Consider the following 24,663-nt stretch of genomic DNA (forward strand, 5'->3'; position numbering starts at 1 on the left):
TAGCTAGATAAGTGTTAGGTTTCTAACATAATTTAGTTTCCTGGTCTCCCTTTACTTGCAGTGAAGAAAATCAGCCACCTCCAGATCATGATATATTTTCCTCTTCTGTAAAAGTATGTGTTGAGAAATTATTAGTTGCCTTAGTTATTATGACCAGTGAAAACTCTGAGAAACTTTAGGGAAGTTTGAATGGGCCATAACTAATGAGGAGTTCCATTTTGTATTGCAAAAAAGTGTGTGGTAGGGAGGAGAGAAGCAAATCCATGACCTACATGGACATGCGGTATACTTTAGAGCATAGCTTATTATGTTTCATTAGGGCAAGCCCAATGAAGATGTTCCTTCTTTTTTTTTTTTTTTCTCTATTTGAGTTATATTTATTATACCACAGTATATATTTATATACGGTCTTATATCTATACATGGAGTGAGAGAGGGAGAAAGAATGGGTTTGGTTATATAAATTTTGAAAATTTCTGCTTTAAAATCCTGGTTAATTTAGAAAATTTCATTAAAAATATTTGAGGAAAAAAATGGTTATGGTATTTCCAAAGTGAAATATTTCATTTAGAAAACACCAATGTGTTCTTATTTTCAATATTTTAAGGCAGAATTTATGTCCTGGGCTTTTGTATCTCCAAGGAGCCATCTCAAATCCTGTTATTGGTGCTAACAATGAGACGCATGTCTGTGCAGTTCAGGAATTGCTCGCTTCATAACCAATGACTATTATCAGTATTGGACTGTCTCCATATGGACCATAAGAAGAATCACAGCACTTCTCTGGCTGCTGAATCAGTCCCCATATTCATTTGGGGTACAGCTAAATGTGTGGGTAGTGCACATGACCAGGCAACAAGACACTGAAGTGAACCTGGATATGATGTATCTCAACTGTACAGGACCCCATGTCATTTATTTTGCGTTCAAACACAGACTTCTGTCTTCCACATAGGTATGGGGCTCTGGGTTCAGCTGACAGCAGTCACCTTCATCTTGGTATTGCTATCTACACACCATCTCATAGCAGGTAATTTTGCTCTATAATGTATTAATGTTGCTCTGTACTAAATCCATCTCAAAGACTATGAATAGATTTGAACTGATGTCCCTGTGACTTTCTTCTCCACTGAAGGAGGTCAAGATTTAGATGATTTCTTTGGATTTTATATGAACATAGTTTTATGTTCTGGAATTCGGTGTGCTTAATGGTAGGCATTAAAATTGAGCATCTGAGAGCTGTTTGTCCAAGGTATTTGTACAGACAGTAGACGATGGGCCCTCTCAGAGCATAACGAGGCTCATTTAACTCAGATTCCCATCTTCCCAGGGAATGGATCGCTCTGTAGGGAATGCAGTTTCTCCACAAGATGATTGTCTCAGTGAGATATACATAACTTTTAGATGGATAAAATTTGATGAGATGAACATCCACAGATAACGTAATGTTGTCAACAGTACGAAGGGAAATGGTAAGGTAATTTTGACTTGCATAATATGTTGGATGCCCATAATTTGAAATGGGGATGGCTTTTAACAACTTGTGTTTCAAATGCGTCTGTGCTTTTCTTTATCCTCAAATTTGCAGCTGCTGCTACTGATCAGAGCTGTGGGAGGATGTACTAATGTCATAAGATAAGGGCTTCAACTTCAGTGGGGAAAGCGGGCATCATAGATGCAAAAATTGTCACAGACTTCTTCCCCCTTAGCCTTTAAAACCACTGTGATTGCTGAGCACTGCTCACCCGTTTGTCGATTGCTTCTGTAGGTGGTGGCCATGATCCATTGCTTGTCTTGGATGGTTATGAGGATGATGGTATTCGACTCAAATGTTTCTCTGAGAGGTTGTTTGCTGAAGTCCAGGTGTTGTGGACAGATGGTAGAGGAGACAATGTCACTGGGACTCCTCTCACCACTGGCACCAACACTGTTGATGCCAGCAGCTCCATCATTCTAAAACCAGGATCTGGAAACTCTGTGTCCTGCAAAATAATTGATAAACTACTGAAAACATCAACAGAATCTTCAGTTGTCATTGCAGGTGAGTATGAGCTTGTGTCCTTGTGTCCTGGGAGGAAAAATAGTGAGCTGGTGCATGCAAGGCAGATGGCTCCAGGAACTCAAATTTCTCATGGAATAGAACAATCAGTTTTCACGGAAGTTTTATTCTGTGATGTTTTTGATCTTTGCACTGAACCACCATTAGATTCCATGGGCAATTCCCAAACGTTGTCAAAATATTAATAATAAACCACCCTTCCATGGATGTGATGTCATCTGGGGGAAATGAAATCTTGTTATTATTAGGTGCTGCCTGTTCTCACTTGCAAGGATGGGGGATGCTGTTCCATCTTTCTCTCTTGTTTTCTTCTGCTTCTGTTTCTATTGTTATAACATCTAGTGCAGTGTTTTACACAAATCACTGATGGTACTTTGTAAAGTAGGGATGTAAAAGTCCCAGTGAACTGCTCCTACAGGTGTCTAGAAATGAAATTTAGATCCAAATTTGTTTTGTTTCACTTTAGGGACATAATGAAAGTATAAGGTTGATAGTTCAAGGAAAGTTATAACTGATCATCTGAAATAATTTTCAGATGTCTTCTTTCCTGCCACCTCCCCTTGGCTGACAGCTTTTGTCGTGATCCTGATCTTGAGCATATTCCTGGTTATCTCTGCAATTTATAAACTCAGAAGTAAGTTCCATTGTTAATGCTAAAGTGATGAATACAATTACAATCCAGTTAAAAGACAACATTACCATGTTCAGAATTATATGGGGAGGAGGACACAAGAGTATGAACAATCACCATTGTGATTCTTCAGCCATGGCTTTTTACTGTATTTTTGGTTTCCTTGCATATTCATTTTCCATCATCTCCTAACTACTCCAACATCTTGGAGGATAAACCCTTACAATCACATTTGCCACTCTGAGTTGACATACTACTATAGTGAAATCATTGTTGCAACTTAATCTCATTATTGAAATAAAGCAATTCTTGTGAATAACTGAAATGTTAGTGTGCCAAAATATATCCACTGGCTTAATTTATTTGCAAGTCATGAGTTATTTTATTGTTGTATAAACTATGTTCTAATTAAGACAGTTCTACAACACAAATCTGTTGCCATGACAGCCTGGCAAGTTTGCATTTTTTCTGCTCTTATCATCATTAGTTTTATTCATTAAATTCTAAATGATTTCTCATTATTTTAATGGAAGATGTAAGTATATGCAAACCAAGATATTTTGAAAATAAGTTTCTTCCTTACCAAACATGACCACCATGAAATATGGAAAGTTTCATTTGAAAACCTACAAGCAAGAAGAAAGTAAGATAACATTTTCCTTCTCCCTGCCTTTCTCTTCTCTCTCTCTCTCTCAGAGAACAAGAAGACAATTACTCGTGAAAGTAAGTCATATTAATCCCATATTTTAAAGTCATATTAATACTATATTTCATCATGAACATCTTGAAAGATATGTGCAACAGTAGAATTTCTGGCCAGTGGTATAAACCATGGGGTTAATTAGTTGTATTCCTAAGGTTGTCTTAAGACAGACACTTCAAATGATTGGGACTTTGGTTGTCCCCATCTACCTGTAGGCTCCAGCTGAGGTGTCTTTGGGGAGTAAGTCACCTTATGTACAACCAGCACAGAAAGATTGTCCCACTACTGATTCCTGTTCCTGATGAGAAATGAAGAAATTCTTGTGTCCCACTTAGCTGAGGCTTTTATGCCTGCAAGTGTTGAAAGAAGTGGTAAAAAGCTTTTGGTATGGGTCACCTACTGTGCAAAAACCTTGACAGGTTTTCTTTCCCCTGACCCACTGTCTATACAAAAATTTACCATTTCCAGAAAAAATGACCTTTTGACAGTTCTCCAAGTTGTCATGTTCAGTCTCCTTAAAGAAGCTGAGCATTATCTAGTGCCCTTATGTGAAAACATGATAGAAAGGCTCCTTGGACACCTCAAAAATGATGTTGGAGTGTGGTTAAAGCTGCCATGTGGACATGATTGAGCAGCGCATAGAAGTGGCTGCGTGCCTGTCTGAAAGGCATGTCCACAGACCGGTTTATACCTGCCAAGACTGACTCTACCTTTCAGTATATGCAAAATGCTCAATATAAAATTTTGTTTCATGTGAAAACTGGAAGGACTTATAAAATATTTTTTCCAGATTTTTAAAATTTGTTTTATTTTTTATTAAAAAAAAAAAAAATCTTAGGAAAAAGAGAAAACTATATAGCTTCTTTTAGATAGCCTTTATTTTCATCTCTCACCAACACTGAAGGAATTCAGGATGCAATTCAGAGGAGGAACTCAGTTTATTCTGAATTGTAGATGGAGTTTTTTTATTCTCTAGTGACTACAGAAACAATTAAAAAGTAATAAGCTTCCTGAGCTAAAGACAGCCTGTGTAAACTTCTGGAGAATCCAACATATTCTGCTTGAAAAATACCACATGCTAAGAAGTTACTGTAATTTTTAAAATGAAAACCTGTTTGTTTTTCTGAATATTTATATCATTTTCTGAACAGTTTTACAGTTTTATCCTCAGGATGAGGTCGTTTTGGGTTGTTTGGGTTTTGTTTTTTTTTTTTTAGACTTCTGACTTACAGAAGAAAAGCAGATCTATCTAGTGGCTGATTTATACTGATAGTAACTCTAAAGGAAAGAAAATACATCGTTGCCATAATTGAGGGAGTGAACTTCTGCCCAGGAACTAAACTCGGAAATTTTCATGCTGTCGTGGTTTAGGCCTGATTGGCAGCCAACCACAATGCAGCAGCTCTCTCTCCCTTCCCCTCTGGCAATGAGAAGGGACAGAGAGCCAGGCTTGGGGTTCAAGATAGGACTGGGATGGGGGAAAATCCCCCTTTTATGATCACAAGCAAAAGGCAGACTCGCTAGGGGAAGAAAAAAAACCATACATTTATTACAGACACTAACAACACATAACAGAGTAGGACAGTGAGAAGCATTGCCACATCTTGAGAACACCTTCCCCCCACCCCTCCCTTCTTCCCGGGCTCAGCTCTGCTCCCGATATCTCTACCTCCTCCCCCAGGGGTGCAGGGGCAGGGAATGGGGGGTGCAGGCAGTGCTGCCACTTCCTTCATGTTCAGTGAGGGGAGTGTCCAAAACTTGTTCCTCCTGCTCCATCGTGGTCCCCCTCTCACAGGAGACAGTCCTCCACAAACTTTCTCTGACTTGAATTCCTCCCATGGGCCGCAGCGTTCCCCACACTGCTCCGTCATGGGTCACTAACTTCCTCCGACTGGATTCCCTCCCACGGCTGCAGCCCTTCTCGAGCTGCTCCGGCGTGGGACTCCCCTGCATGCTGCAATCCTCCCAGTGCTGAATTACAGCAGCGGGGCTACCTTTTCCCATGAGACCCCGGCCTTCTTTGGGCACAGAACCTTGATCATCTGAGCAGGAGCCACAGGCCATAAATCAGTGTCTGCTCCACCGTAGATCTTCGTGGGTGGCAGGGGGGCGCCGCCCTGCTGTCTCCCCACAGGATACAGGGGGGTCTCTGCTCCGGCACACCTCCCCCCTCCTTTCTTCCTCCGCTCCTCCACTGACCTTGGTGTTCACGCAGCTGCAGCAACTCCTCCTCACAAGTCCGACTGCACGTCACCACGTCCCTTCTTAAATACGTTATCGCAGAGGCGCAGCCGATTGGCTCAATTTCCCAAACAGAAGTGGAGCTGACGTGGAGCTGACGTGGAGCTGGGGGAGCTTTGAGAAGCTTCTCACAGGGGGCCACCCCGATAGCCTCCTCCCCTGCCACCAAAAAACTCCACCACTCACTTAACCCAGGACACATGCAAACAAAAATGTTTTGGAATTAAAAAAAAAAAAAAAAAAAAAAAAGAGATGTGGGGACAAACCCATGGAGACTTGTATTAAAAATATCATCCAGTTATTCCTGAAACATTTCTCATCCATTTCACAGAATTTTGCAACCCATCACATGGTGTCAGTATGATTTGTGAAGTAAAACTGAGTTTACACTAAATTATCATAGAACAGAAAAATGTCATTTTACTGTGAAGATGTTTGAATACTGGCACAGGTTGCCCTTGAGAGGTTTCAGAGTCTCCATCCTTGGAGACATTAAAAACACAACTGGACACAATTGGCCAACCCTGTGTAAGCAGGAATAGATGGATCTCCAGAGGTCCCTTCCAACCTCAACTCTTCTGTGAGTCTGATCTTAGCTGCTGGTCCCTGAATGGTTGTGATTTTGAGACATCAAAGAAAACAAGGCTGTACGTCACAATGTGTTTTGTGCTTGATCTCTAATATTTTTGTTTCAATTGTTGCAACAAATTGGTTTAACATGAGGAAACAAGATTTTTATTTTTATTTTGAACGATGCCTGTACTGTACTAGTTTGAACTGAGTGTGTAAAAAAATAATTTCCTTTTGAAGTTTAGTTACCTAGTATTCAAATAAAACCAATAATTGATGTGTATATATATATACATTTACAGACATACATACTTAAAACTATATATACAATGTTATATATACATATAGGCAAATAATATATATGAATATATTTAGGCCAATAATATCCTGGATTGTAACAGAAATAATGTGGCCAGTAGGTCTAGGGCAGGGATTGTCCTCCTGTACTCAGCACTGGTGAGGCTGCACCTTGAATACTGTGTTTGGTTTTGGGCCCCTCACTACAAGAAAGACACTGGGGTGGTGGAGTTTGTCCGAAGGGCAACAAAGTTGGTGAAAGGTCTAGAGCCCAAGTCTTACAAGGGCTGGCCAAGGGGACTGGGGTTGTTTACCCTGGAGAAAAGGAAGCTTACAGGAGACCCTATCACTTTCTACAACTACCTGAAAGGAGGTTGTAGCAAGGTGGGGGTTGGCCCCTTTCCCAGGTAACACATGACAGGATGAGAAGCCTCAGGTTGCACCAGAGGAGGTTTAGATTGGATATTAGGAAAAAATTTTTCATTGACAGTGTTGTCCAGCATTGGAGCAGGCTGCCCAGGGAAGTGGCTGAATCACCATCCCTGGAGGTATTTAAAAGATGTATAGATGTGATGCTTAGAGACATGGTTTAGTGGTGGACTTGGCAGTGCTAGGTTAATGCTTCGACCTGATGGTCTTAAAAGTCTTTTCCATGATTCTGTGATTCTATACAAATTGTTTCGGCTTAATCACTTCTGTATAGTCTTTAAAACAGGATGTTAAGTGCTTGAAGAATTTTTCTCAGGATATAAAAAATATTTCTCTGTTCACAGAAAATGCAGTAAATGAAATTCAGAAAGGTAAGCGTAGCAGCTTTTTTTCAGTGATTTCTATCTATAGATCTGTCTGGCCCTTTAGGACAAGATAAAAGTTGACCTCAGGAAATATTAGAGACTGTTTTGCTTTTGTAAAATAAAATTTAAAGTAATCATTGCAATACCTTTTATATTGACCATTTAAAGTTAGTCAATTCTTACTGTAAAGAAGAGGACTATTCCATGGAGAAGTTTGATCTATGGCTGATATTTTTTGCTCAGTATTTGAGCTTACAAATTGTTCTATTGGTTTATTTGGGTAAGTTAATGTGTTCTTAATTTGGGATCAATGGTTAATGTTGAATGTCAGTCTGTAATAAGAGAAACAATTAAGCTCTAGAGTCTGAAAAATAAAAAAATATTTTTCTGATCTTTTTATAAAGTCTGGTTAGGACTGCATTGTAGAAAAGCAGAATAAGGAGAATGCTTTTACTGTAAAGAACAAGTGAGCTAGGTAGGAAAAGTGTGCCAGAAATGTAGCAAACCCAATAAATATTTTTTTAAATTTTTAGTAGTCCTTATGGTACCATGGAGAAACACTAATTATAGCTTTTATAAAGACAAGTTTAAGATTATCTGGACATGGTTCAGTTGTTTAAATATAAGTAATAAGAACCACGTGCAGATGATTTTGCTAATGCCATCCAATCGCACCCTCATTAAAGTATTAGTTCAGTTTTTTCCCCTTGGTTCAGTCATCTCAAACACTTAATTTTACTGAGGTGAATTTCTTGACCAGTCTTTTTGTTCCCACCTTAAGGAAAGGTAACAGCATAACAAAGCCTATAGCTCTGTCTGCCTTATAGCTGGGGAACATTTGGCCATTTTTATGAAGCTCAGATCATTTAATTTTATGTTAGTTCTTGCGATACAGAACACAGTAGAACAGATAGAAAATGCAATATATTTGTGTTTAAAAAGAAAAAAAAATAAATTATATTCTAATATTTAAACATAATCTCTTTCAGAGATAGATCAACTCAAGAAGGAACTGGGTAAGAGCATATTTTGACTTCTTTGTTATATTGGTTTTGTGTATCCTTTGGTTAGAAGGATCCTGTATACTTGCAGACGTTATTGTAGCATGAAAGAAGGCCCATATTGAAAATGTCCTATTCTAAGGCTAGAGTTTTCAATTAAATGAGATATCTGGTATTATTATCTTCAATGTCACTTGGTTTTAGCCAGTGTATTTTACATATCTACTCTAAGCTAATCATCTAGAGTTCTTCTACAGTAAATAGAGGAGGATGGGTATCTTCAGAGGACAATTTATCACCCAACAGTTTTAAAATTATATTCTAAACTTAATGCCAAGCCTCAGCTCCCTAAATGAACACATTCTTTAACACTGAAATTCTCAGTCACATTTTTTGAATTTTTGTTCTGAAAAATATAATATGCTCTGCTATTTTTTGGTTTGTTGCTTTGTTTTTCAGAAAAGGAGGAGGAGAGCTTTCAGAACGGTAATTTTTTTTTTTCTACTCTGCATTTGGTACCACAAACTGTTCTTTTAACCAGACCCTGAAAGATGCTTTGCAGTTGACTGTTCTAATAATACAGTGGTATTTTACACAGTTTTTAACACTAAAGATGGAAAATACTCTCAGAACTCCACATTTGCAAAGATTAATTCCCCTATTCTAATCAAAAAGATAATTGAAAATTTGTGTTATGTGTGAGTCCACTCAGTATCTCTCTTTTTATCTATAGGTAGATATCTATATATCTATACGTAGAGAGTATAGGTAGATATTTATATATCTCTCTATTTATAGATAAAATTATTTTTCCACTGCTAGAAAATAAAGTGGAACATTTCATTTATTGCATCTCAGAACAAAATAATGACTAACACATCTGATCACAGCACTAAAAATAATATAATGGGGAAAAAAACAGCACAATTCATGTTGAACATTGAGAATAAAAGAATTCTCAAAAAGGGACTGTGACAAGCTGTGTCCCCAGGTGAAGCTAAGAACTATAAACAGGATAACATTGGGTTTTATTTGTGTACAAGAGACAGATATAATCTCAAGCTTGCCTTCTTTTATGATGCCCTATGAACTGTAACTATCCTTGGGAGCTATTTGTTCTTGATCACTCCCTGATTGTTTCTGATATTTTCCTTTATTTATTATGCAATGTCTTGTGTTACGGAATATTTGTGCAACACATTATTTAATACCAGAGAAAACTTGTATAATGCATGTCTATTATTCTACAAAGTTAAACAGATTAATCTTATATATAATAATGTATATATAAAACCAGATATATAACAGATTAATAAACAAATTCATACTATATATACAGATAACCTATATATTCCAAAATGCATAGTGAGTGTACCATAATTTGCCTGCTATAAGTGTGCTAACTTTTAATTTAATTTTGTTTCTTTTTAGAAAATAAGGATATGATGGTCAAAATTGGTAAGGATATGCAGTTAACTCTGGTCCCTAAAAATATTTAAATTATTTGTGATTAGAAACATCATTTTGGAACTGAACTGTACTGCCATTCAAGGGCTGTTGAAGAACTGCATTCTCTTCCACACTGAGGCTTAGCTGCCCCTAAAAAATAAAAGTGTTTTTCTGATAGAGTCTTGGACTCCAGAATGTCTATTTCAATAACAAGGGGACATCATTTCAATCCTTTATAGATTTCACTTTTGCTATAGATGAGTAGAAAACAGATTTCCTTTCCTACTAACAAACTGGTATTTTTAAAAACAAGAAAACAAAGTACTTTTATGTGCATTTTGACTCTTGGCCATGTGAAACTTCTGTTTATCACCTGACGGGGACTGGAAGCATGGCCACAGCTCCTGTATCTACCTACAGGTGATTCAGCTCACCTAAGCAGTTATCTAAATTTTGGGCATTGAGGCTAAGGCAGTATTCTTGGCTCACCTCATTGAGAGTTGAAGGCATCCAAGAGTAGTTTCAGATAGATGGTTGAAACAGAAAAGAAACACTTTCTGATGCACCATTCTCTTTCTCCTGACTCTGCACAGAGCCCAGGTGAATAGCATGGGTTTAGATCACCTCTAGCCCTCCAAAATTAAGCTAACATCCTTTCCTGAGTCCTAGACCAGGTCATACATAAGTAAGTAACATAGTATTAGAAATACTCTTATTAGCACAGATACCCTACAGAAGAGCCTTGCCATGCATGAGGATAATATAGTTTTCTGTCTATTTCAGAAAAAATCCAGAATGAACTGGGTGAGTTGAAAACTGAAATCGAATTTTATCAAATCTATGCCCCTCCAATCCCATACTGTACTAAAATTAGGTATATTAACATTCTGTTGTAATTTTAATTAATCATTCATTTCTTTTCTTGCAGAGTTCAGGAGAGCTCATAGCAAAGCAGGTAAGCCAAGTCTCTCCTGCCATTAACCTCATGTTGTTTCATGCACATGCCAGAGTCTATCCCTCATATTATGAAAAACTTGCAAGCTGTCAGAATTTGGGGAAATCTCACAGCACATTGGTTGAAACAGGCACTCAGGTTTTCTTAGGCATCTCCCATCTACACAGTTCTTGGTGTCATGAGTTGTGGTGAATCATTTCTATACCAGATAGGACCTTTTTCACATGTTATATGGCTTTGAGAGATTCAGTTGTGTGTTTTATTTCAAATAATCAGGCTTCCAGGTGGGTCTGACCAGAGAGTCTGGATCCCCTCAGTCAGAGTAAAGATGAATTAATAAAGTCACAGTGAAGCTGGAGAACAGGCATGTCCTGCTGGATATATTTCTGCTATTGAGTTTTTGTCTGACAAAAACACACTCTATATTTCTCAGGTATTTAGTTGGGGTTTTTTTATTTTATCATTTCTCTCCTTTATTCACTTCCTTTCTGTTGTGGTTTGAACCTGGTCAGCAGCCAAATGCCACTCAGCCATTCACCCACCCTCCCCCATCTGGGAATGGGGGAAGAGATTGGAAGGGCAAAGGGAGACTCGCAGGTTGAGATAAAAACAGTTTAATAATGGTAATAAAATAATAGAAGGTATAAACAGGCAATGCACAATGCAGTTGCTCACCACCTGCTGACTGATACCCAACCCGGTCCCAGCTAGCGATCCTGAACTACCAAGATCCCGCAGTCGCAATCCTGGAAGCAAGAGAGAGCCCCTTCCCGGCCACCCCTCCTCTATACAGTGAGCATGACATTACATGATATGAAATATTTCATTGGCTAATTTGGGTCCGGTGCTCTGGCCGTGCTCCCTCTCCACTTCTTGTGCACCTGCACATGGGCAGGACTTGGGGAGTTGGAGAGTCTTTGAAACCTCAGCAGCAACTGAAAACATCAGTGTGTTATCAGCATTCTTATACCAAACCCCATACTGAATCCAAAACACAGCATTTTTCCAGTTACTAAGAAGAAACATTAACTTTATGCCAGTATAAACCAGGACACTTTCAGGTTATTGTTTATTATCCTGAAAATCAGAAATAACTTAGTGCTTTGTAATTTTTACTTTCTTTTTCTCTTTTTCTCAAGTTAATATCACTCTGGATGAGAACTGCAAACATCCCAGACTCACCATTAAGGAGAAAAACAGAGTCATGTCCACCACCCAGGAAGAGATCCTGAGTAAAGTGGTGGTGGTAGCTACTGAAGGATTTTCAGAAAAGAAACATTACTGGGAGGTGGAGGTGGGGGACAAGTCAGAGTGGGAGCTGGGTGTAGTGTGTGAGGGAAATAGGAATGCACTGAGAAGCAGCATGATGAATACCTTCCTAAAGGAGAATTTATTCAGTCTACATTTTTCTAAAGGAAAATACAGCTTAACTGGTGGGAAGGCTGTAAAATATTACAAACCCTGCAGTGTGGTAGGTGTTTTCCTGGATCAGGAACTTGACATGCTTTCATTTTTTGATGTTGAAGAAAAGTGCCTTCTCGAGTCTCTACCTCTACCACAAAAAAGTGTGTTTTCTGGGAATCTGTACCCATTCTTCAGTCCAGGCTCTGATGGCAAATGGTAGGGTGTACGCCCTGTATGCATTCAAAACACATTACCCTCTCTGTGACAGCCTTCCACATGGCCAGGAGGAGATTAATAAAGTAATAATATAGTGAATCACTGAGGATATGAAATCAGAGAGTAAGGGGAAAAAAGCAATATCTGCTTTTAAAACCATGGTCAAGAAATAAATACTTTCTGAAGTACTTCTTAAGGATTCATCTCGTACTAAGAACTAATTTTGTAAAAATACAGAACTGTCAAATATTGCAATTTTATTTCATTTTACCTGGACTAAAGAAACATGGATTTATTTCTGTTTTTGTTGCATTTGTTGTGTATTCATTTTTGACTAATAAACCCATTAGAACAGTTTACCAAGAAGAATATCAATGCAAATTTCAAATTTTATACAAAGTCAGAGAACTATTGATAGCAATCAAATTGTGAACTATGAAATGCACATGGTCTTTTTGGAGGTCTGCTTATAAGACATGTTAAGTGGTAAGGATGAAATCCACAAATCACATACTGGATGTGATAAAACTCAGGAACAATTGCTTATATGTGAGCAATTGGTTAAGTTAGTTTGACTTAAGGAATGGAGTCAAGAGCTGCCCAAATGTGGAAGCCTAATGTAATTTCAGCTCCTACAGAGCTATCAAAGCATGGGATTTGTGGGATTCTCACACCCTCCTGAAGCAGCAGTTGAAGACAAGGGAAGATGTGACATGGCATATCAAGTGGCAATAGCTCTCTTCAGGCAAGTGAACAACATCCTGTTCTCTACTGTCCATAACTGGAGCATAAAACTCCTGCTCACATATAGGTAGTGTGGGGACCTGACCTTGACTGGCCACTGGATGCCCACCAAACTGCTCTATCACTCTCCCTCCTCGGCTGGACAGGGGGAGAAAATATGACAAAAGGTTCATGGGTCGAGATAAGGACAGGGAGATCACTCACCAGTTACCATCACAGGAAAAACAGACTTGACTTGGGGAAAATAATTTAATTTATTGCCAGTCAAATCAGAGTAGGATAATGAGAAATAAAACCAAATCTTAAAGCACCTTCCCTCCACCCCTCCCTTCTTCCTGGGCTCAAATTCACTCCTGCCTTCTCTACATCCTCACCCTCAAGCAGTGCAGGGCGACAGGGAATGGGGGTTGTGATCAGTTCATAACGCACTGTCTCTGCCGCTCCTTCCTCCTCACACTCTTCCTCTGTTCCAGCATGGGGTCTCTTCCATGGAAGACAGTTCTTCATAGACTTCTCCATTGTGGGTCCTTCCCACGGGCTGCAGTTCTTTGCGAACTGCTCCAGAATGGGTCCTTTCCACAGGGTGCAGTCCTTCAGAATAGACTGCTCCAGCGCCTGTCTCCCGTGGGGCCACAGGTCCTGCCAGAAGACTTGCTCCAATGTGGGTCCCTCTCCACAGGGCCACAGGTCCTGTCAGGAGCCTGCTCTGGCAGAGGCTCTCCATGAGGTCACGGCCTCTTTCAGGTGCATCCACCTGCTTCACCATGGACCTCCATGGGCTGCAGGGGGGACACCAGGCTTCACCATGGTCTTCACTATGGGCTGCAGTAGAACCTGCTCTGGCACCTGGAGCACCTTCTCCCCCTCCTTCTCCACTGACCTTGGTGTCGTCAGCATTGTTTCTGATATTTTTCTCACATTCCCAGCTGCTGTTGCTCAGCACTTTTTTTTTTTTTTTTTTAACATTTCTTAATTATGTTATTACACAGGTGATACCAGTGCTGCTGATTAGCCCAGCTTTGGCCAGCTGCAGGACCATCTTGGAGCCAGCTGACACTGCCTGTGTCTGACATGAGGTCAGCTTCTGGCATCATCTCACAGAAGCCACCCCTGTAGCCCCCCCAGTACCAAAACCTTGCCAGCCTAGAATTAAGTGACTTAGTTCACAAGCTGAACATCCCCTATAATTCAGGGTGAGCTGAAGATACCATTAGAAATTAAGTTACCCGAATCTCACCATTTTAGCTGAATTTAAAACTCTCATGAGTAAAAATTTCTTGAATAACTGAAAGAACAATCAGGGCACTGATTCAGTGCCATAAGATGTGTCAGTTACTCAAAGTGACCAGTGCCTTGAAAAATTATGAACTGTGAAATGGGGGAGTTACATTAAAACAAAGGGAGAGGACCAACCTGTGAATGTGTTATCTTCTAACCTGACTTTGAGGAGTGTTGTGTTTTGCAGTACTAGATGTATATTGCCACCTTCTTATACTCTATGAATTTAGAATAAATACTGGATTCTTTCAAGACATGACATCATCCATAATGGCTCATTTAAAGTGGTAATATTCCCTCTCTTAATCCCGATGACTTGAAGTGTTCTGCCTTTCATATAGAACTGCCACTGGGCAAGAAAAATGTGTGTTTATTAAGAGAACTGTATGTTCATTAAGAAAGGATGAAAGGACAAGATTATTGGAGGTAAGGTAGGTTGCAGATGCAAGGTAATGGTACAAGGACATAGTTTTGGAAATGGGGCTGTAAAAGTGTGGTGGTACATGCCAGGATACAAAGGTCTGGATTTAGCCCGGCCATGAGAATTGATGTAACAGAAGGAAGACGATGGCTGGGGACAGGAAGTCATCACTGAGACCATGTGCATAGAGTACCTGCATTGTTGCAGATCTGGGAGATGCTTTGCTTTTCTGAAGTCTTCTGAGATAGGACACTGAGAGTGTTTCCAGGGATATTTCCAGCATGTCAGGCTGGGTAATCATCCATCAGTTTTCCAGGAATCAGATTAAAAGGATCACTTAAGTTCTGCTTGCTAGCCCTGTGATCCTCCTCATCCTTTTGGGGGCCAGAGTTTCTTGAGGTCAGTTCTCCACCATGGAAGCAGCTGAAAAATCATCTCTTTTCTCAATGTACTTTTGCTGTGGATTGGCACCTTTCCATGATTGTTACAGCCAAAGGATGCAAGTTGGGAATGAGAGAGCACTTATAAAATTATGGACTGCAGACAGCTAGTTTAAACTTAGATGAGTATTTTTAGAGAGAAAGGAAGCTTGATTTTTACCTTCAGTCACAGACACTTGAAACCCAGGCCTGTGAGTAAAAGGTGCTCATTAACTTTCACTATGAGCTTCTAATTTGTTTGTGTATCCAGTCTCTCAATTGCAATCTGACTTAATTTCTCTGAAACTTTTTCTTCCTGCAAAGGTGATGTTGGAGAAAAATCTAAGAATTTCAATGATGATTAAAAGTATTTTTAAAAAAAAGAGCAATCTTTATTTTTTTCTGTGTTTGTTTTCTTAATTCATGAAACCCAGTTTCCTTTCTTTTTTCTTATAAAAGTAAATTTCTGTGGACAAATCGGGGATAGACTGCAAGTCAATTACCTACACCCATAGCAAATTTTCTCTAAAAATCTTCCAGTTAAAAACTGATTCGCAAACCTGTTCTTATAGGCAGAAAGCACTGTTAATTGAATGATCTTATTTTTCATATAGAGCACATGGATCTGAGAGGTGGAGATGGAAAAGCTCAAAATAATTTATTGAGATCACTTCTTAGCAACCTAGCTCAAAGGGCAGAGAGAGCAACTCACCCTGGAAGGCCATTTAGAGGGAAATTCAGCTTTGGATTATGATCCTTTAGCAACTGTCTTTGATGCTGTCTCTATTTGAGTGAAGCGTTTACCCTGTCACTGGAGTCAGTATAGATATTACAAGAATCCACCACAAAAAAAGAATGAGACTGCAGATGCCTGATGAACAGGACCTAATTGGAGAAGTACCACTCCATGAGTTGCTCTGAAGTTGTGTCCACAAAGCAATTAGATTTGACATTGTAGTTGAAAATCAAGTCAGGTAAGTTCAGCACACAGATACTCCATTTGAAGGAAAGGAACTGTGTAAAAGTGAGTCATATATCTTGAAAAAAAAAAAAAAAAAAAAAACCAAAAAGCAAAAAAAAAAAAACCAAAACATTAAAGGTACAGGGTAGAAAGAAAGGACCCCACAAGCTGCCCAGAAACCCTAAGAGATCTGTTACTTTGGAAGCTCTAGTAAAGTGTGTGCCTCAACTCAGAAAGAATCCTTGTCTAAAAAAAGTCCCTGATTCATTAGGAAAATTTAGAGCAATTCACACAGAAAAGATCAGCATAAATGAAATGGAAAACCAGAATAAGAGGAAAGCCTTTTAGGTCAAATATCTATTTAAAAATTGAGATCCAAAAAAAGCAGTAATATCAAGATAATCTTGCAGAGGATGTTCAAGACCTTAGTGAACATTCCAGCAGCTGGGAATGGACTGGGGCAAATAAGATATCAGTAAGCCACTTGAATTACATGGTGTCACACAAAAGTCCCGAAGGAAACTGCAGAACTGCCATCCAAGTATTTGCTTAATGACCATGCACTGGAGGATTGGTAATCTGTCTGTATAATTTCTGTTTACAAATAAGGCTCTGGATGGGATATGAAAAATACAGTCATCTCTTACCTCGATAAGGTTATAGAGGCTGTTTTGAAAGCAAGAGCTCTTGGCACAAGGACAGACAAAATCTGTTAGAGTTGCTCAGCACCTGTAAAGGGAAATCCTACTTCTTTGTGCTGCCTGGATTTCCCTGAAGCTGTCAATGAACATGCAGATGGAAGTAATCCAGTGGGTAGAATGCACCTGGATTTAAAAGTACCCAGCACGGTCAGCCTTTGACAAGGTTCACACCACAGTCTGAAATAGATTGTTTCAGACCTGGGGAAGAGGTCTTCTTAGGGCCTGAAAATTTCCCGGTCTCTTTTGGCAGTGATCCTACACTTTTCCGAGTCTTCCTTTTGCTGCCAAAGTACCTTTTTCTTCACCAGTTTTAACTTCAGGTGAGTTTTGACCTTTCTAATTCCATCTGTGCAAGCTAAGACTATACTTCTTCATTCCTCCTGGTTTGCTTGATGATTCTCCACTTGCCATACACTTCTTCCTTGTGTTCAAATTGAGTCAGGGATTCCCTGTTGAGCCTGCTGGGATGAATCACACTTTGGAGACACCTTTCTTTCTCCATCAGCTACAGATGGAAATAAGACAACTAGCTCTTCCACACAACACTTCACAGTATGTGATAAAGGCAGGGGCCTGGGGAAATAAGGCTCATAGCTTCAGCATGGAAAGAAGGGGATATAAAATCTGTCCTCCTTTATCAGTGTCCTTTGCCCTTTGTTTCAACAAACCAAGAAAAGTTCCTTCTGCTACTTGAAAGTCATCAAAAAGATGGGAGTGAGTGGATGATATACTTTTAGTTAGACAGTAGCTCAACACTCAAGACATACACCTTGGACAGGGGAGATGAAGTTCAGTTCCCCCTACAGCCAACAAATTCAAAGTCATATTTTTGTGCTTGCCTTTCATAACATGCTTTTCATACAAAACATTGTATTGTTTATTCTGGTTGAAGCCACATATTCATGCAGTAAATTAATCCATCTCTTGAGGTACTGCAATTGTGTTACCTTGTAACTTAAGGTTGCAACTGGGATGAACAGAGCCCTGTGTCATAGTTGTGACAACAAAGGTATTGCTTTTATTGGGGTAATATGTGTTTACCCAAGTTCCTGGTTAATAAACGACTCTACGACTGTGCAAGGTATAAAAGCAAATAGCAATAATCTCAATCTGTTTCTCAGTACAGAAGTCCAGTTATCCCAAACCCAAGGAAAGATTGTGATGGTTGTTTTCTTTCCGGCTCTCCAGGTAAGAAACTACCTTCAAGCTATTAAAATAAAGTTGACAGTATTTTTAGCAAGAGATGAAAAGATCTCTGTTCTGCAGGTATGACAAGTTTATGATTTTGTCTTCTCTGAAAAAGGACAAGGGGAAATTTCCTTCCTTTGTTCTGCTATGTCAGTGTTGCCTTGAACCTGTTTAGAGTGTATAGCACATAGAAAGAGATGTTGTCTTCTCTCAAAAGGCCACACCTTGGGTACAAAAGCAAAATATTAGGTTTTTTCTCTAGCTAAGTGTGTGTTTGGTATTAATGGTTGTCTTTAAACATTCAAAAGTCATAGCTATGTACATTTGCTTGTTGGGAACACTGGTGGCATTATGCCTATTTAACATACTGACCTGAGTTGAATTGCTTCTGTTTCATCAATAATATTGACCATTAAAAAAAACAAACATGCTTACAGAATGAATTCTTTGTTTTTGGAAAAGGGAAAATGTTCTCTATAATGCAAGAGTAAGATGTGAAAATTCATCTCCACTACATTGATGTATCAGTATCAATCTCTAGAAATAGCAAGATCCACCTCATGCATGCTACAAGCTCTAAATTTAACTTTCCTGCCTGAAGATTTTTAAGTGAGACTTGATAATCAGTATGGCTGGAGACTGTAGGCTATGGAGAGAAATATGAACCCAGTTGTGAGCTGCAGAGATGTTTTGTCTTGAAAGCTGCTATAACAGCAGAGCTGGTGTACAGAAAAATCCCTGGCAAGGCTTTGCAATGCCCACAAGGCGTTTTTGGTTTTGGAGAAGTTGTCTGCTCATCATCATCAGGGAATCAGAGCTGAGTTTAGACTTCCTAGAACTCTGGAAAGAAGCTAAACCACAAGTTGTTTCTTGACACCAGTGCCCACCAGGGACCAGGGATGGAGGATCCATCTTCCCTATTCTTAGACATGTACAATGATGGGGAGTAATTTTGTTTTTGTTTTACAGTGAATGTTAAGAAAAAAGTACAGAAATGATATTATTCATCACATTTGTCTAAAACGGGCCTGGTGAAATCCACCCTAGGTCTTCACAGAACCTATTTCCTGAAGGTCTGTACCATGCAAAAGTGGTTTCATTGCTTTCTGACCCCTATCAGTGCATAAAAACTTTATAGTTCCTGAGCTACTAAAACTCTCCAGCTTATTCTGGCTTGTAGCCATGAGGCCAACTTGTTTTCTCTGCATGTTTGCTGTGGTAAACACAAACCAGCAAGATGTAACAGCTTTGAGAGGGGAATAAACAATTTTCTGGTTCAAAAGACACAGGGCATCTGAAATAATTGTTTGGGTTTGGGCTTTTTTTTTGTTCTCTTTTTTTATATATGCCAGTAATTTAGGGAATGTAAGTTTTATGAATGCGTATGCTATTTTATTCTTGCTGCTTCACTGCTGTTTTGTAGTTTGAATGCCATAAATAACCATTTAAATACTTCTAAGATAAAAGCTCTCCGTGATATTCATTCCCCTGTTTCTTTTTTTCATCATGATGTGAGTATTTATGCATATTTGAGAAACTGATGATCTTATAACCTCCTTTTCTTTAGCTCATGCATGCTTGGTCTGCTAGTCTTAAATGAACTCTCTAAAATGGAAAAACAGACTCCTGAGAAAGCTCAATAAACCTAGGAATTGGTGTGAGTATATCATGCGTATAACATGTCTGAAAGAGCTGAGCTATTTTTTAGCATCCTATTCCATAAAACTGTGTCCTGAGTTAATGTCATTGTACTTTGAACAAATAATTTCCATTCTTCCATCCTTCTCTCCCTGGAAAATTATTTGTGAGTGTCCCCAGTGGGCATTAGATAAAAGCAAATGAATGTAAAGATCTTCAAAAAGACAAGACTTTAGGAGAAAAGGTGCAACATCAAGATTGGTTTGCATGTAATTTAAATCACTGAATGGGTTCATATGCCAAGGTATTTAGGTGGTTTAAGTGGCATTAATGGTCTCTGACTGGAAGTTAGCTCTGCTATACATAGCGTCTAGTCCTGTACAGGCATAGCTTGTTTCTGGTCTCCAGTGTTGTAACAGTTCAGACAACCCTTTTCAGAAGTTACCTTTGTGTTCTCTGTAATAAGATAAGATAATATCTAAACTTCCTGCTTGCACCTTCTGCTTTTCATTTAAGAAAGTCCCCTGAGGTCTTTGTCTGGCTGTTATACAGTTCTCTGGAGAGTCTGAATTTATCCCATTTCTGAGCAATGCCTTTCTTCATCATGTGGCAGACAACGATACAAATCCTGATTATACAGCAAATACTTCATAAGGCTAGTGGTAAGCAGAATTTATGCCATAGCATTATAAAAATCAAATAATCTACATGGATATTTTTAAATTTAGTATGTATATAGATTGATATACATATATACAGACAGCAAAAATTGTAGACTTAAAAATTCTGGAAAACATACCTTACTGTATGGGAAGTTACCTGCCTCATTATGCTCAGAAGTAGGTTTATTGATGAAGTCTATATGGAAGACATATACAATATTCTACTATATTCCATATTCCATATTTCTTACCATAGGGTGAGATGTGTCACTTGAAGTACTTGCATTGATTAAGCAGACTTGATAAAGGTACCTACCTAGAAACTTCTATTTCTTTTTTGAGAAAGTCTAGAAAATTTAATGGGTCACCAGAGGACAAGCATATACAGCCCAGGCCCTGAGGAAGACCTTTGGGAGTCCTCTGAAAGGAAGCATGCCCTAGACTAGCTCAAATTGTACTGAATACCACTAGATTGAGTCAAGTAAGCACCTAAGGTATCTAAGCTCCCTCACTCCCCTCAGTATGGTCCCTTATGGTAAAAAGAGAAGTGATTTAGTTCCTATTGGTGTTATCTAGAGCCACCTCAGACATCTCAGGAGATCATAACTGTCCTCCAGCTGTCTTTTCATAAGGCCAAGGGTATTCCACATGTTCTATTGCTGGTTCCCTATGGATAGCTCACATTCCCTCAGGCATCTCAAATGGCAGGTGGCTTCTGTGGTACAGCTATTGAATTGTACTCCAGATCTCCAGTGTTTATAGTTTTAACTTAACCAGAACAATTAGTTCAGATGGAGACATTTGCATATAAGCACCTACAGGTAGGGATCTTTATCTTTGAGCTAAATCTCTGCCTAAGTGCAGGATTCATTTGCCTGAGGACACTTCTGCCTCCACGTGACTGAGATGCTCTGGACTATGTAAGGCATCCATATGGAAATATTTGTACAGTTTTATACACATACATCTACAGATTTGTTACTTATTTCTCATGAAATTACCAGGAGAGAGATACCTTTATTCCCAGACAAAACCAAATCAAAGCAAAAAGCCCCAAATCTGACTTTTAGTCTATGTAGGAGTTGTGCACACATGGGCACCCTCCAAACGGGAGGTGTCCAATGCTCATAAACACAGACCATGTTGAATTTCATATTACCAGGGAGAAGAGTTCAGCACCTCCCTCTCCACTTCCCCGCTTCAGGAAGCAGTAGAGAGGTCACCCCTCAGCCTCTTTTTCTCCAAACTAGACAAACCCAGTGTCCTCAGCCGCTCCTCATAGGAGTATGTCATTGGAGATCCTGTCAATAAAGATCCCTTCACATCACATTATTGTAGACGTTTAGGGTCTTAGTTATCCAAGGATAGGTATCTGGTGCTGCTTAAGATATCAGTATAAAGTATCAGTCTGGTCTCCATGTAGATCTTTGAAAGGTCTCCCATTTCTGCTGAATCTCCTTTAGCTCCATGTAGATCTTGTGGTTCCACAAGGATGCCTCCAGTGATACCAAATGCCTAAGTTTAGGAAATCTCTTCTAGTTCCCAGTGCATATGCAGCCCCTTGCATACAGAGACCCAAGCTCACGTGTCTGAATTTGGAGTTAAATCTCACTTAGGTGTATGCAACTAACTGGTGAACAGTTCATGTGCTGCTATCCTGGATATATCACAAAGTACATGCTCTGGCCCCTTGTCTAAGGTGTTCACTTCAGAAATAGTGGAAGCTGTGTTAAAAAATGCTTCTCTTTTGAAACTAGTTCCTACACTGAGTCAGCACTAACTCATAATATATACATATCTGTTTTTCTCAGGTCAATTTACAGTCCATTCCCCTAACAATGTTGTCATCCAAGCTGTTGGAGAAGATGCCATCCTGCCTTGCTACATCTCTGCCCCTAGCATCCCTGTCAGCCTCACTGTCCAATGGATGCTTGTTAGAGCTCTGAAGATAATAGAAATTAGTTCTTTCAATGGAAGAAGTGAGGTGGAAAGGCAAGGGAAGAGCTATGAGGGTAGAACAGCATTTTTCAAATCCCAAGTAAGGAGGGGAAACCTATCCTTGAAGCTTAGAAACATCCAAGTCTCTGACAAAGGGAAATACACCTGCAAGGTTGCCTATTCCAATTGGTACAGGGAGACCTACATAGAACTCGATGTGACAGGTCAGTGCCTGGGTATCATTGATTGCAAGTAAGTAGTCTCTCCATGTCATGATAAGGTGAATTCCAGAAAGACCTGTTATCTTTCAAAATGCTTCCTTTCATACCAACAGAGATGGGAAAATGGGTTGACTGGAACACTATTTCAGCCAGTAGGCTGAGTGCCCATGTGAAATACAACCAGATTTTAAAAATCAATCAAACAAATATAGTAAAGAGAATATTCTAGGCAGGAAGTTTGGGCAGCTAAGCTATGATCCGAGTGGTTTGAGCCCAGAGAGCAATGGAGTACCATGCAGCTGCTCACTCACTCCTTCCCCTTCAGGGATGGTGAGGAGAAAATACAACAAAAGGCCTAGGGAACGAGGTAGAGAGAGGGAGGGATGACTCACTCATTATGTTCATGGGCAAAAGACAGACTCGACTGGGGAAGAACATCAATTTAATTTAAACACCACTAACAACACCACTTAATTTACCAATCAAACAGTAGGACAGTGATAAACACAATCACATCTTAAAAACACCTTTCTCTCTCAGCCTCAAGTGCTGTTCAGAGGACAGCTAAGAGTGATTTCAGTTGCCTATAGATAAAGGCCACTTTATGTGTTGTATGGGATGCAGATTTCTTCAGGAGCTGGAGACTACCACCCTGGTCTTGATATGTGCCATAGAAGTGCTTATCTCTGTCTTTCCACTGAATCCTCATCTTCTAAGTGTATAAATACATTTCCTTTGTGTCTTGACAGCTCCATACAGAAGCTTGCCTTTGAGATCTCCTGTTATTGGAGTCATTGGAAGAGATGTTCTCTTGCCCTGCCTGTTCTTTACTAATTTTACTGGAAATTTTGTAGTGCAGTGGAAGTTGTTTCACTCTTCCGAATTAATCCACAAGGTTTTCTGTAATGGGCGAATCAAATCAGAAATAAGTGATGGGAGGTATAAGGGTCGAACAGAACTGTCCTCCATTGAACTAAATCGTGGGAACTTGTCTCTAGTGCTGAAAAATGTCACGTACACTGCCAAAGGAGAATACATCTGCAGCCTGAACTCTGAAAGCTGGCATGATGAAACTGTGGTGGAACTGGATGTGACAGGTCAGTAGAATATTTTCTGAGCTCATGTGAGCTGTGTCTTGTGTGAGTGTGGGACCCTTGAAGGACCAGACATAAAGCAAACAACAGCAGAACTGCTAGGAGAAGAACTTAGAAAAATGAATTCATTTTGTACTGCTCTGGGATACAAACATCTTCAGCAACTCAGTGCCTACAAGGCATCCACAAAGGCTGATTTGCAGAGCAGGTTTACATGTCATTGATGCATTCACCTTCTACTCACTACTGAACTGTTCGGTCTGATCAGCCTTGTCTCACTGAATTGCTCAGTGGATCACGCTCAGTGTTTCTGCACTTAGCTCCACTGCACAGTATAGACGTGCCTCAAGTCCATTTTGTGAGCCCACTCATTGTCCCTATTTTGTCAAACTCAGACATCTCTAAGGTCTGCAGCCCAGAAACCTCCAGCTGTTGGAGGTCACTTAGAGAAGAATGTCCTCTCCCCAGGCAGAATGACACAGATGCCCTCTCCTGCTTTCTTGAACAGTTCCTTTAAATGTTGCTGTCTTCACACAGGCCAATTCCACATCCTTCCTCCAAACAACCCAATCATCAGCCTCATTGGGGAAGATGTCATTCTGCCTTGCCAGTTGTCACTCTCTGGTTTTCCCAGGAGCATCACAGTTCAGTGGGTCGCCCTACAGCCTTTCAAGTCACTGAAGGAGATCTCCTATAATGAAGCAGTCAAAGATAGCTGGCTAGAGGAATGAAGCTGGGGAGGCACAGAGCTCTTCCTCAGCCAGTGGAGCACAGGCAACTTGTCCCTAAGACTGAAGAATGTCCAGGTCCCTGACAAAGGGAAATACATTTGCAGTGTAACAGCGGGGAAATGGCATGATCAGGTGGTCGTTAAACTGGAAGTGACAGGTCAGTGTCATCTCTTCTTTCATCAGGAATGCAAGGGTTGGTAGCGAGGCCCATGGCTGATGGACTGGCATTGGGAGGGAATTTTGAGGGGAAAATGTGTCACTCAGAGAAGCTGCTTATAGAGTTAGACACTTTAAGGCAAGTGCATGTCTGTGACATGGCTGGGGAGAACAGTTTGCTCGTTCGGAGC

General features: G+C 39.8%; 1 protein-coding gene across 1 annotated transcript; it reads left to right on the plus strand.

Moving 5' to 3' along the window:
* Positions 1-844: 844 nt before the first annotated feature.
* On the plus strand, positions 845-24,316 carry LOC104361519 (butyrophilin subfamily 2 member A1-like). Its single transcript, XM_042790479.1, is given in 11 exon segments — positions 845-896; positions 1,769-2,041; positions 2,595-2,693; positions 3,387-3,413; positions 8,756-8,782; positions 9,728-9,754; positions 10,529-10,549; positions 10,674-10,700; positions 11,840-12,336; positions 23,387-23,588; positions 24,123-24,316. Coding segments are annotated over 11 exon segments (1,446 nt in total).
* Positions 24,317-24,663: the final 347 nt, after the last annotated feature.

The sequence above is a fragment of the Tyto alba genome, unplaced genomic scaffold (genome assembly GCF_018691265.1).
Source record: "Tyto alba isolate M040663 unplaced genomic scaffold, T.alba_DEE_v4.0 Super-Scaffold_17, whole genome shotgun sequence".
NCBI lineage: Eukaryota > Metazoa > Chordata > Aves > Strigiformes > Tytonidae > Tyto > Tyto alba.